At 26.8% G+C, this 13,912-nt stretch overlaps 2 protein-coding genes across 2 annotated transcripts; both read right to left on the reverse strand.

Moving 5' to 3' along the window:
- Positions 1 to 7,192: 7,192 nt before the first annotated feature.
- Positions 7,193 to 8,161, reverse strand: LOC113554667 (vegetative cell wall protein gp1-like). Its single transcript, XM_026958616.1, has 3 exons — positions 8,111 to 8,161; positions 7,560 to 8,038; positions 7,193 to 7,427 (listed from the first exon to the last, which is right to left on the reverse strand). The coding sequence occupies exons 1-3, from the start codon at positions 8,159 to 8,161 to the stop codon at positions 7,193 to 7,195; spliced, it is 765 nt and encodes a 254-aa protein (XP_026814417.1).
- A 1,498-nt stretch (positions 8,162 to 9,659) lies between these two features.
- On the reverse strand, positions 9,660 to 11,777 carry LOC113553951. Its single transcript, XM_026957557.1, has 4 exons — positions 11,669 to 11,777; positions 11,298 to 11,375; positions 10,979 to 11,056; positions 9,660 to 10,862 (listed from the first exon to the last, which is right to left on the reverse strand). Exons 1-4 carry the CDS (start codon positions 11,723 to 11,725, stop codon positions 9,843 to 9,845), a joined length of 1,233 nt encoding a protein of 410 aa, XP_026813358.1. The 5' UTR covers positions 11,726 to 11,777; the 3' UTR covers positions 9,660 to 9,842.
- Positions 11,778 to 13,912: the final 2,135 nt, after the last annotated feature.

A 13,912-nucleotide genomic window follows, 5' to 3' on the forward strand; every position in this document is an offset into this window, starting at 1 on the left:
TTTATTTTATCGTTACTAAAATGAAAAAAAAATTAAGATAATATGTATTTCATATTTTATAAACTATAAGCACAATTAGGCAGCATTTACATTTATATATAATAGGTACCTATAAACTAAAATATTAATTTATGTTTATATACTTGTTTTTTACTACCTACTAAATAATAATAATACATAATGTATACCAAAATATTACTTAGCGCGCGTATAATTCATGAATATTAATTAATAAATTGCATAGTGGTACATAGAAGGTACGGAATGTCATGTTACTCAGAATAATATAAACCTACTTTATTATGTTTTGTGATCATTCAACAATAATATTATAAAACCATACGCCATCGGCAGTAGTTAGTTTATGTAGATTGTGCAAAGTAATTTAATGTACTGCAAACAGTACACATACCTTAATTTTTTCTTTCTTTTATAGGTACTGTCATATTTCAATACACGCTATTTTTGTGTTTGAAAAGAATGGCACGATTTCTGTCGCATTGATGAACTGGGTAAGATGATAAGATCCATCGCACCAGCCTTGATTTGCTTTGAACGATGTATAATTAATATAATTAATACATTTTACTGAAACACAAATAATATAGTTTATTATTATTCCAAATAAAACTTCTATATAGTATATATTATATCAGATTAGTAATATAATGTAATCTACTTGAAACATATATAACAATGTTTCAAGTTTTCGATCGGTTATTTTTTTTTTTTTTTTTTAACTATACTTTATTCCTATACTTTTATTCTGTACATTTTTCCACGATTACATTTTTCAGGGGTATAGAATGTGTATGTACATGTATCTATGTTTATTATAAAAATATGTTACGACATAACTGGAAGTGTTTAAATATCTATAGGTGCATGAATTTAATTATTTGAATAATAACATTCGAAACAACTAGTTTTGAATGAACACGATTATAGAAATGTTACACAATATTTCGTTGGGCGGTCGTAGATCTGACAAATAGACACATAACTATATTATAATAATGTAAATCATCTAAAATAAAAAATAAAAACACTAGCTATGCTTCTTAAAAGCGAACTATATATAATAATTTAAATATCTATAAAAAAATAATCAGTAGATGAGAAATTTTCAACATTAAAAGTATGTAATATTTTTATTCTGCATAACTTACAAAATTGTCGTGCTTACATCGTTTTATAAGAATATGCACATCTAATTATTATGCATCTACGTTATTTTTGAATTTTTCATTAAAATAACTTAATGAATCTTGTTACTATATCGGCTATCATAATATTGTTAGCAATTGGCTATAAGTCACATAGTTTAATCTTTTAAGTTTAATAAGATAATAAATGTTTGTATTATTCCTTATAAGGTTGTAGAAAATGTGTTTATCAGCATTATGATAATATGAATACAACTGAATTTATCGCAAAATATTACTGACTTCAATAATAATTATAGAACATAGATAGTTGTTGAAATTGCTATGGTAACATTTACAACATACTAAAATAAATCTTCTTTCCATGTCTATGAGATTAAATATTTGGCAAGATTACTGATATAATCTAGAGCATAAAGCGAAAATCCAGAAATGTCAACTACTAGTTTAGATATTGTGCTCTTTGTGTATCAATTTTCCGCTATATGTAATACAATACTTGATTAGACATATATGTAAATATAATTTAATAAACACTTTCCATTCTATGTTCACGACAAATTTAACGGTTTTTTTTTTTTTGTTAAATATCTGCAGATACCTACAACTATGTCTTCTTAATATGACAGTGGTTTTGTAATATAGCTATATTTCACTATATTAAAATTGAGTGTTAAACTGTAATTAGTAATAGCAATATAAGTTTTAATAATTAAAAACACATTTTTTTTTCTATTTGATATTATACCCTTAAGGACTTATAATAAATTAATGTATCTTAAGTAATAAGGGAATAAAGGAAAAAGCAATCAACAATATATTATAAAGTGTAACAGAAAAAACTGACAATAATTTAATAACTATACTTTAACTAAATAATTAATTTTTCAATCATTATTTTAAGATATTTTTTAGTTTAATTTAAATCCTAGTAGTTATACTATAATATGATATTAAAATAAATTATATTAGAAAAAAAGATTAGCATTGAATATTTTAAATAATAATTGTGTAATTGAAAATTAGAAGGTAGTGAACATACAAAAATCAAACATCAAACTTAAGCATTTGCACCTACCAATATTACTTATGTATAGGAAAAATCGTATAGCAGGTGTATACGCAATTAATAATTATATACATATTGTATAGGCGAAAGCTAATAATTAATTACTTATAATTATAATACACAATTTCGAGAACTATAATATATATATATTGACTGTTGACTTGACAATTATATTATATTTCTCAACATGCAATGAATTTTCATTATTGCTCACCGGATTTAGCTTCCACATATTATATTCATATGTATAATAACATTACGATATTATTATTTATAATATATTATTTTAAAATACGTGTCTAAAAGGCAAACTGACGAAAATTCACGTAACAAATACGTGTTGTCGTTCAGAAAGTTATAATTATTAATTTATAATCCGATTCGGTTGTTACATACTTATATACCTAGTAAATTGTTAACCTTAAAACGTACATTATTATATTCGGTTTAAAGTATATTATCATTTATCAAGTGGATAATATCACACTATGGATTAATATATGGGTTTCATTAATTGTAAACATAATGATACGTTGAATCGAATTTAAAAAAATACCGAACAACTACACAAACTAATGCACCAGGGTTATGATTTTTGACTTTGAGACTAATATTGAAATTTGAACGGTTATAATAACAGTGTGGAGTGTATAATGTTTTATCTGACTCACTTATTTGAAACGAAATGTAGGTTATGCGTAGTTATATCTACAAGAACCGCGTTTAATACTTATAAATCATTAGAGTTTTGCTGGGTCGGCCTTCAGTTACGTTTTCAGTAATAATATTGTAATAGACGTCCTTAGATTCGTCTTTAACGTTTATGAACTACCGTCGTTTAGACCCTAAAATTAAATATAATATTAAATGTTAGGTAGATGTTCATAAACAGACTCCGGCGACTAGCGAGGTTGGTTTAATTTCAATTTGAATATTAATTAATAATTAATAAAACATGATTGCAGAACTTAGACACAGTACCGTACCTTCGTTTTAATTTCTAGACAATAACGTGTTATTACCTACTATTATAGGTATATGATGTGTGTTATATACAAAGTAATATGGTTTCATAGTTCTTCAGTCGCTATCACTATATTTTTTTAGATTAAATTACATATATATTTTTTTTTAACTGAGTTAAAAATTGTTGTGTTCCACCGTATTAACGGAGAACAATTTAATCGTCACTTTTATTATAATAGAAATATTTTAGTAACATTATAATATCATATACAATATTATACGCGTGACTTTCGGTTCTTAATATATACCCAACTGTCGTTGAAGCATCTTTAATATCATTACGTCAGCATTCACAACTAACAGGTTTCTACGATGAGTGCCATAAAAATATAAAATATAACTATACGCACAAGGATATACCAGACTGGGAACTAATAAGGACAATGACGTTTCCGTCGTCCCGGGAAACTAATTTTACGAGCATTGTTAACTTCACGATCAACACTTATGAGACTGGGTCCAAGATTGACTCCAAACTCACACTTACATTGAGTGATATCCCGACCCTATACTGTCAGCAGATTATTGTTTACCTTCGAACCTCCAATAACAAATAGGTACATTGTGTTTGAACAATTTTGAATACAATTATTGGCCAAGTGTTAATATATACGTATTTAGTATATATACCTAATTCAATTGTTATCAGATATAATTAGCACTATCCTGGGTACAAGAAAGGAGTAAAGTGCGGCGTGGTGTCAGTTCCACGTGATCAGCCAACCGGGATTAGCTACGGCACAATGTGATATTGAACATTTACGATATTTTAAAAATATGTATAATTATAATACATAATAATCTTCACCTAGGGCATAATTAAATGGTTCAGAAAACAGAACGAACGAATAGTTGGAACAAATGGATTAATTTTAAATGTTAATATTTCTCGAACAACTGCATATTAAATACCGAAATGTATAAACATGAGTGAATCTTACCCATCTACAATTTATAGGTCTTATTTTTTAAATTTAGTTCAAATTATGGTCGCGATAATTGTGTCAATATTAGAATAACATTATAAAACATGTAAAATTATAGGTACCAATCTGTAAAAATGAAAACTACAATACTTTGCTATACTTAAACTTACAAGGTCTTAAACACATACTCGTATAATACATATTGAATGAGTGATGTAATTTAACTATTTACCAATAAATAAAATATAATTAACAATTAATATTAATAATTTAGTGAGTGAATAATTAAGTTTTCATAACTTGCAGATGAAATCGTAAATCGAAGCGTCTATACACATTTGATAAAATTATTCTAAAAGTATAAGCTATACTATTAGGATATACTTTAGTGTTTTTACTTTCATATTATCTACAATATGCACATAATAATTAATTTATCATAAAACTACCTTGTTGATATAAGCATTTGAAAAAAAAACCTACTTACATATTTCATAAATTATCAATATACATATATTATATATATATATATATATAATTGAATCCTTTGCAAATTTAAAATTAAATTAATAACAGTCAATAATTTTCTAGATCTTAAATACTATAATTTCATTCATATGTCTAATAAAGATTACAGGTTATGGTAATACTGTGTTACACTAACATTTAATGTATTATCGTATTTGTCTTTCACATATTGACGGTGTTATATTTCTTAAACAAAAAAGTTTTGTTTTTACAAACAATTTCACTCTTCAAGACCTGTGAACGAAACGTTTTGCACTGCCAGCGCAACAAATTATCAACAAAATTGCATTCTTTCATAATGATCAGTTTAAAAAAAAACGTTTCTTGATTACATTGTAAATTATAATACATTTTATTGTTTTTTCATTTAATACGTATAATACCTAATTATTCCAATTTATATACAATTATTCTGATTTCTGAGAGATGGTAAAAATAAATATATCGATTTTTTAGGATAATTCCTTCTTTGTTTAGTTATTATGTTATTTATTTTTAAGTACATTTATTAGGAGAGGGGTATAAATATTCCAAAGTTTTCACTATACAAACCATCTATTGGTTGTCACAAAATAACATTTTTGATACCAGTTATTTTTATAAATAAATAAATTGGTGTTTGTTCACATACGCCTATTTTTTTCTGCAGTATCCTGTATATTATTATTATCATCATCATCATCATCTTTATTATTATTATTTTTGTAATTTTCGTTTTATATTATACTTATATTTAAAAAAAAACAATAATGAAAAAAATCATGATCACAACATATTATTTCAAAACAAAAACTGTTTGTAGAAAAGAAAATTAATTATATTTTAGTTGCATAATAATATACAAATATTTATCTCACTATACGCTCTGGTTATGGATCTTAATTAAATCCTAAGTAGTATATAAAGCTATTATGTATCTACGATTCAATATATTATGTTATGTGGCATAGTTAGTAGTTTAAACATCAGTGTTGTTAAAATTGTTTTATGTTTGATAATGATTTTTTCTGACGCCGTGGCCGTTACCTACTTTTCGGATGGATAATCATCAGTGACAGAGTAGTCAGTACCTAGGTGAATCACGCAACTAAAATATAATGTTCATTTCTCTCTATGTCAATGAATCAAAAAGTCTATTTACAAATATTTAATAAAATACGTATTACGTATAATTATAACAATGTTACTTCGAGATTTACGTAGTTATTATTGATCAAAATCGAAGTGAACAGCAATACCATAAGTACCTACTTTTTCAATTCACAATATGATTCGTAGTTATTACTAGATATTCCATACCAATATTATACGAGTATACGATTATAAACTAATATACTATATAATTATATAATATGTATAGCAACTCGTATATTTAGGGTCACTTTATTTTAGTAATATTTCAAGTATTTATATTTTATTCTGCAATAATGATAATCAATCTTAATAGATACTGAATAGGCTTTATAGCTTACTATTCAAAAATATTATTTTATAAGACATGCTATTTGTATTTTGTATGCTGCAAAATAAATTCAATGTTTGTTTGTATATTCGATAAACTTATATTCCAAATAGTTACATAAATAAACTCGCTAAATATCACAATAAAGATTCTTCATTACGTTACTCATTTGCACAAGCCGGTTATATTTAATATTTCATAATTTTATTGGATACTATTTCACCCCATTTTTAAATAAAAAAATGTACGGAATGTCTATAGAAACCGGCATTGTCATTTGTTACTTGTCAGTTGTCACTATACCTATTATATTATCATTACAATCACTCACGAATGACAATTAATAATAAGTAGATTTTAAACAATAAGTAAAAATAAATTTTGGTAGTATACATCAAAAATTATAAATGAAACGTATTTCATACAAATAATATTTTATATATATATATATATATATAAATATTTGGCTGCTATACTATGATAGACTAAAAATGAAATTGTTGTTCTAGCAAACATTTTAAGATATAGAATTTAGTGTGTAGTGTGTTTTAGTTGTGTATAATTTATAGCACCGAATGTAAATTATTATTACAACAATTATTTTTCTCAATAGTTTATATTTGTATGAATTTTAAATACCAAAACATAATACTATTATAATCAATTAACATTTATTGTTAATAGTCAAGTATATTATACAATTTCTTAATTAAGTTGACGATACGATATAAAAGGTAATCAAAGAAGAAAAAAAATATATATATAAAATGAACCTTTTATTTCGTTTAATTAATTAAGTTAGTTTTAATAAATCTAATATTATTTTCAACATGTAGGTACAATAGGTACATATAATAAGTATTTTTCGATTATAATATTTTTAGAGAATATTATGTAATTTTTATAAAGTATATGGGTATAAAATAATACAATATAAAACAGAAAAAATATAATAGTAATCAACAATTAGGAGTAATCTGTATTAACAGAAGCAAGGATGTGGTGGGCATGGTGGTCATAATGGTAGAGAAGGTGCACAAGGTGGACATAATGGTGGAATAGAGAAACAAGGTAAAGAGCACAGAGGTACTGGTAACAACGTTGGAGGTGGTAAACATGGAGGTGGCAAACAAGGGAGTGGGAGTGGTGGTGGGCACGGAGGTAATGGTAAACATGGTGGTGGAATTGGTAGTGGGCATGGAGGTAGTGGTAAACAAGGTGGTGGTGGTGGTGGTAAGCATGGGAGTGGAAGTGGAATTGGGCATGGAGGTAATGGTAAACATGGTGGTGGTGGTGGTGGTAAGCATGGGAGTGGAAGTGGGCATGGAGGCAATGGTAAACATGGTGGTGGAATTGGTAGTGGGCATGGAGGTAGTGGTAAACAAGGTGGCGGTGGTGGTGGTAAGCATGGGAGTGGAAGTGGAATTGGGCATGGAGGTAATGGTAAACATGGTGGTGGTGGTGGTGGTAAGCATGGGAGTGGAAGTGGGCATGGAGGCAATGGTAAACATGGTGGTGGAATTGGTAGTGGGCATGGAGGTAGTGGTAAACAAGGTGGCGGTGGTGGTGGTAAGCATGGGAGTGGAAGTGGAATTGGGCATGGAGGTAATGGTAAACATGGTGGTGGTGGTGGTAGTGGGCATGGAGGTAGTGGTAAACAAGGTGGCGGTGGTGGTGGTAAGCATGGGAGTGGAAGTGGAATTGGGCATGGAGGTAATGGTAAACATGGTGGTGGAGGTAGTGGTAAGCATGGAAGTGGAAGTGGTAGTGGACATGGTGGTGGTAGTGGTGGTGACGCGAAACATAGATCTGGAAGGTATGGATATCCACCACATGTGCCACCACAAGGACTTGCTTCAACCTTGTTAATAAAATTATTATTAGATAATATTAAGGTTCGTTAAAATTGAAAGTTTTTAAAAATAATTCTTACCTTAGCCAAACAGGCCAATGCCAAAGCAAATACAATTCTGAAAATTTTCATTTTGTATGTAATTGCTTGAAGAACAGCTGAATAATAATACATACAAATTAGGAATGTGGTTTTGCTTTTATACTCAAATAGCAAATGATTTGTTTTTCAAAACTTCACGTATATTTATGATGATTTCATTTATTTTATCAGTAATTTATTTGTTATGTATATAGATTATAGATATGTATTATTGCAGATGTACCTATGTTTATATTATATGATTTAGATACGCACTTTTATACTGATATTTGTATCCATAGATCAACAGACTAAATTTCAAATAGTCTTTAATAGAGCTGTCTTAAGGTTATGTAAATCATCTGCTTCTCGAGGGCAATTGAATTATTAAATTTTTGTGATGTAGGTATAATATTGAAATTTTCTAACTTAATTACACGTATATTTGAAAATTCGTATTATTCCAAAATTGCATATCAAATTTTTAAGACACTAAAATATTTGAGAATAAAATCAAATAAACGTACACACGCTAAAACATCATTATATTGATTATGTAGTTTTATATCTGCGAATAGTAAAGTATAATATATTTTTTTCATATTATGGTTTACTGAGTGTCACAAAAAGATTTTTGCAAACATTTTAAAATAATTTAAAATTGAGTATAACCAAATAGTTCATATCTTAAAAAATTATTAGGTTATGATGGATTTTTCAATTTTCTTATAAATAATTAGTGTACCTCCCATATTTAACATGTGGTTAATTATTAGGATACAGTGAAGATTGGAGTTAAAATAATGAAACTTAAACTATTAATTCAAAGCGTAATTTCCTAAATTGTTTCGAAATTAAAAAATTTATCCTATAACCTATATTTCCAAGCAATTTTAATATAGGTATGTATTTTATACTTACTTAAGTTAAGTATTTAAATTAAAACTAGGTATCTGCAGCTATTTATAATTGAAATTTATCAGTCAAGAAACAGATAATAAAATGAATTAGCTATGAACATTGTAAGTCGTATTCAATAAATATTACACATCTTACATATTTATGCATTTAAAATCGAAATTTTCTAATTATAAGATACAAATATTTTAATAGGTATCTATAACTTTATATTTTCATTATAGTGGAGAACATCATATATTTTTATATTTTGTTTTATTTCTTTTCGTTATGAAATAATATTATACAAAATAAAAAAAGTTAAGAAAATACATTTTAAAAATGTATACATTTAAATAATTTAAAAAAATACTATTTAAATGATTATTTAATATTTCTATTTACTTAGATCATTAAAAGAGTATTCCAATATTGTTTCCAATAGATTAAAATACTATCAATAGAAATAATAACTGTAATATAAATATAAATATACTTATATATACAAATATTCTAGTTTAGACAGTTTTCTGTAATATTATTTGAATCCCAATAAGCAAAGCTACAATGTGCTTCTATTTAATAATAATAAAAAAATGTACTTAATATAAATCCAAATTAAATAACCATAATAGAATTGCGTAGGTATAACTTACAGTAATACAATTTTAAAAAGGAGCCATACAATGACAATTTAATCAATAACATGAAAAGTTTAATATAAATTTAAAAAAAAAGAAACTATTATAAAAATTATAATGCAGACATTTGAACTAATTAAAAATTAAATATAATTTATTTATATTTAATATTAAAAAAAATACGTGGATATTTTCTAATTTTTTTCTCTGTACAACAATGTTAATTCATTTTCAGAAATACAAGCTAAAGATGACGGCGAATACACACTTATTTTCTCTAATAATTGGTGTACATAATTTAAAGGTATATTATCCATTATTGATGGACATGTGGCCACCGAGGATAGTATTTTGGCCACGTTATTTGGATTTAAAGAGCTCAATATGTTTGGTGAATTTATTAAAATATTAAAAGTCGAGATAAAATTAGTAGTTGGTAAAGCTTTTAATATCGCGTGTGATGAACCAAGGACGGACATCAGCAAGTCGAAATAAATTATCGGCATTACGCCCAACATGCGCGTGGTCATTATAGGACTAAGTATCGCAACGGTTACTGAAGTCGGTATTGTATTTATCAGAAAAGGTGACGAGTCATCAAGTGTGTCCAACAACCCTCCCAGAAAATCGTACACAGTAGAAGGTGATAAAATGATCATTAATTCCGTGAGTGGTTTAGATGCCACGAACGTCATCAACCAAAATAAAGTCGGCAGCGGCAGACACTTGATCGTCGATTTTGACATCGAAAGCACAGTAATCAAATTCATTACCGACGTATGTGTTACATTGTTAAAAATTTCTGTAGAAGACGCCATTCCTAGTATTGAAATGAAACTAGCCTTCGGGATGCTGTTCAAGACACCTGGGGATAGTGAAAGCAATCCGTTTAAAAACGGGACTACATCTTTTGTCGGTATTCCGCATAGTGCGCATTGATTTACTGCTAATATAGACAATATCGAATTCAAGCACTGTTGAGGAATTGATGAAAATAACTTTGGTGAACATGCTAACATGTTGATCAAGTTAATGGCCAAAACAGGTGGTAGTGGGACTGTCATATGACCGTAGAACGACGTTACAACTATAATTATCGATAATTTTTCATCATGTGATAAGTTGGCCAATGAAGTCTGAGAACTGAATTTTACCAGATCTTCAGCAGTCTTTGTAGAAGTAAGAAAATCTTGTTCGGTATGATGGTCCAAGTTCTAAAAAAAAAAATAATAAATTTCACCTTAATTTTGTTTAAAATTAAATTTACTATTACAAAATGTTTTTGTAAGCTATTCGGACTATAGTATTTGTACAGTAATAAAACACTTACAGTTTTTACAAAAATTGTATTTTGTATAGACACTGAAGTCATTGTATGCAAGGATTTGGGTCTATCATTTGTTGATTTCTAAAGTAAACAATGTACATAATATATTATATAAGTTTTATTCTCGAAATACATAATAAATGTCTAGTGTATTATTTAATTTCTCGATATTAATTGTTTAATACTTAAAAAAAATATCAACACAGTGTTTTTAATATTGGCGCGATATTTAATCATTAATTTTCTAAATTCCTAAAATGCCTATCTAATTTTTTTCAATGATTAAAAAACCATATGCTTAATAAGTTAATAAATTACTTACTATAACCGATGAGTTTAGAGGTGTTTTTATCAATCCAAATTTGCAGAAAACACATTTTCCTGCAGATGCACATCCATTCTGAAAAATGTAATTTAATTTATGTAATTATTGTTATTATTTTAGAATATAGACGCCAAATTAGCTTAAAATGTTGTTATATCAACAATTAAATAAAATATATCATTATTCAATATAATAGCAAAGTAGTACTCGTAAATATATAAAAAAAAACCAATATACTTTTATCATAAATTAAATAAATAAAAAGTATAATATTATATAGTACTTTATAAAAACGTTTAAAACGTCAAATAAATAAAAATAAAATAACAACAATAAAAACGTAATAATATTATTAAATAAAAACCTACCTGAAAAACAGAGAGACTAAAAAATACCCAAAATATAAAAATAAATCGTTTCATCATTAATTAACTCCGCTACGAAAAAAAAAACGGTACAATATACTTGTGGTCAAAACGTTTACTGAGTATAGTATTCTATTTTATACATATTTTAGGAAGCTGATATAATGCAAGATAACATATACAATTTTGTACACTATATTTTATCTACTACAAGAACAATGTAAATAATTTATTAATATATATATATATGTATATAATACTTCCCGTAAATTGTAATACGAGTATGATCTGATCATACAATAACGTACAGTGTCTGGTGTACACTTACCTACGTTTTACGTACACATTTTGTTTTATCTATCACTGCAATTAATAATGTGTTTAGGTACATATTATGAGTCAAACACACAGCTATCTATCCGGTGCTTTCGTCTAAATTATTATTTCTTTTTCAGTTTTTTTTTTTTACATTTCTCTAGTACATTTAACGGCTTTACCTAACCTAGCCACTATGTTATATTACGTCAAATCAATTATGTCTCATAAGATAAAATCTGTGATACATTTTTAATGAAGAAATGTGGACAAAACAACTTTGAATATATTGATTTGGGTCCTACTTTTCAATATTTTAACAATATCATAATTTCTAGTAAGAAAAATATTAATATTATGTTAGGTCAGGTAAAGCATAATATTAATATTTTTCTTAATAGAAATTATGATATTGTTAAAATATTGAAAAGTAGGACCCAAATCAATATATTCAAAGTTGTTTTGTCCACATTTCTTCATTAAAAATGTATCACAGATTTTATCGTATGAAACATAATTGATTTGACGTGATATAACATAGTTGATATGTTCTATGTAGTCCATTTAATAAGAGAACGCTACCTAGACAGAAGTAACCATATATATTGGTTAATAGAATGCGCTGCTCTATATGTGTCACTCGTGTACTGTATAATCTAAGTGATTTTTTTGTTTTTTTTAGTTTATAAATTTAGTTTTATATTAATTTTTTTTTAAAACTACTTTTAAATTTTTTGATAATATTATACATACCACATAACGTAAAAAAAATTAATGTGTATTTTTATAATTTTTTAAGGTTTTCACTTTTTTGAATGACAACATACTTAAAAACATACTATTAAAAAGGTAAATACTACAAAGTAAAATTTTTAAGTTAAGAAATTTTAAGTCTTGATAGATGAAAATCGAATTCTCAACGAATAAATGGTAAGTTATTAGTTATAACTTAAAACTTATAAGCATTATTACAACTTTAGATTAGTGAAATAGAGCTGCACAGCAAACGTTTGGTCAACTACTTCGCTCATCTAATGATTTAAAATCGACACCATGCAAACATGTATATTAGTATTTTTTTTAGTCTTCTAGACGTCATGATATAACTTTAAAATATTTTGACTTTTTTAAATTATTTGATAATTTTTTTTTTGTATATTTTTATTCGAATTTGTTGATTTCTGTATAATAAATCTTGAACAATTTACGACTTTAGGAGTAATACAAGTTACTCTACTCTATTGGTACATCCAAATTGTTTAAACCTGATCACTTAATAATTCTTATAATATAGCTAAGACCAATTCTCCGAAAGAGAAGAGGGCTATGGTTCACAATTACAATTTACATCAGTACATTTAATATAGCAAAAAAAAAAAATACGAGTTTTCAAAACACGGAATATCATTTAAGATACAATCAATACATATTTAAGCATCACTTATAACCTAAAATGAAAAATCCACACTTGTAATATTATTATTAAATTAATAATGTTAACCAACTATATTCATGTTATTTAGAAAACTAAGTAATTTACATCTAATATATAACCGTAGTCCGTGGTATAAACCTCACGTGCTATAATACAATTGCAGTGACAATAATGATGGTTACTATTGGTAGTTGTGATGGATAGTGTTGGGAACTTCAAAACTTCTCAAGCACAGTTTAATTCCAATGCTTCAGGCTCCCCAAGGATTGTTTTTGAGTTATAGGCACTATTACGTCGATTTCTTATTAACAAGTCATATAACGTTACGTGGACTATATTTGAGTAATACGCATCGATAATATTTTTAACGATATATCTATGTGTGTGTCTGTGTATCTGCGTGTACATAATGTATCATTATACAATACATATTAAAATATAGGGGAAACGAAATTCCCACGAATCGTGACTTAAATCGCGATTATACGGTTTGCAAC

Source organism: Rhopalosiphum maidis, chromosome 2 (genome assembly GCF_003676215.2).
Source record: "Rhopalosiphum maidis isolate BTI-1 chromosome 2, ASM367621v3, whole genome shotgun sequence".
In the NCBI taxonomy this organism is placed as follows: domain Eukaryota; kingdom Metazoa; phylum Arthropoda; class Insecta; order Hemiptera; family Aphididae; genus Rhopalosiphum; species Rhopalosiphum maidis.

Excerpts from the sequence above, each read along its gene's own strand:
- LOC113554667 (XM_026958616.1), bottom strand. The coding sequence starts at position 8,161 with ATGAAAATTTTCAGAATTGTATTTGCTTTGGCATTGGCCTGTTTGGCT. Across the intron at positions 8,039-8,110 it reads CATTGGCCTGTTTGGCTAAG|GTTGAAGCAAGTCCTTGTGG; the intron begins GTAAGAATTATT and ends TTTATTAACAAG. Across the intron at positions 7,428-7,559 it reads CCACCACCACCGCCACCTTG|TCCACTCCCATGCTTACCAC; the intron begins TTTACCACTACC and ends CCCAATTCCACT.
- LOC113553951 (XM_026957557.1), bottom strand. The coding sequence starts at position 11,725 with ATGATGAAACGATTTATTTTTATATTTTGGGTATTTTTTAGTCTCTCT. Across the intron at positions 11,376-11,668 it reads TTAGTCTCTCTGTTTTTCAG|AATGGATGTGCATCTGCAGG; the intron begins GTAGGTTTTTAT and ends TACATTTTTCAG. Across the intron at positions 10,863-10,978 it reads ATACAATTTTTGTAAAAACT|AACTTGGACCATCATACCGA; the intron begins GTAAGTGTTTTA and ends TTTTTTTTTTAG.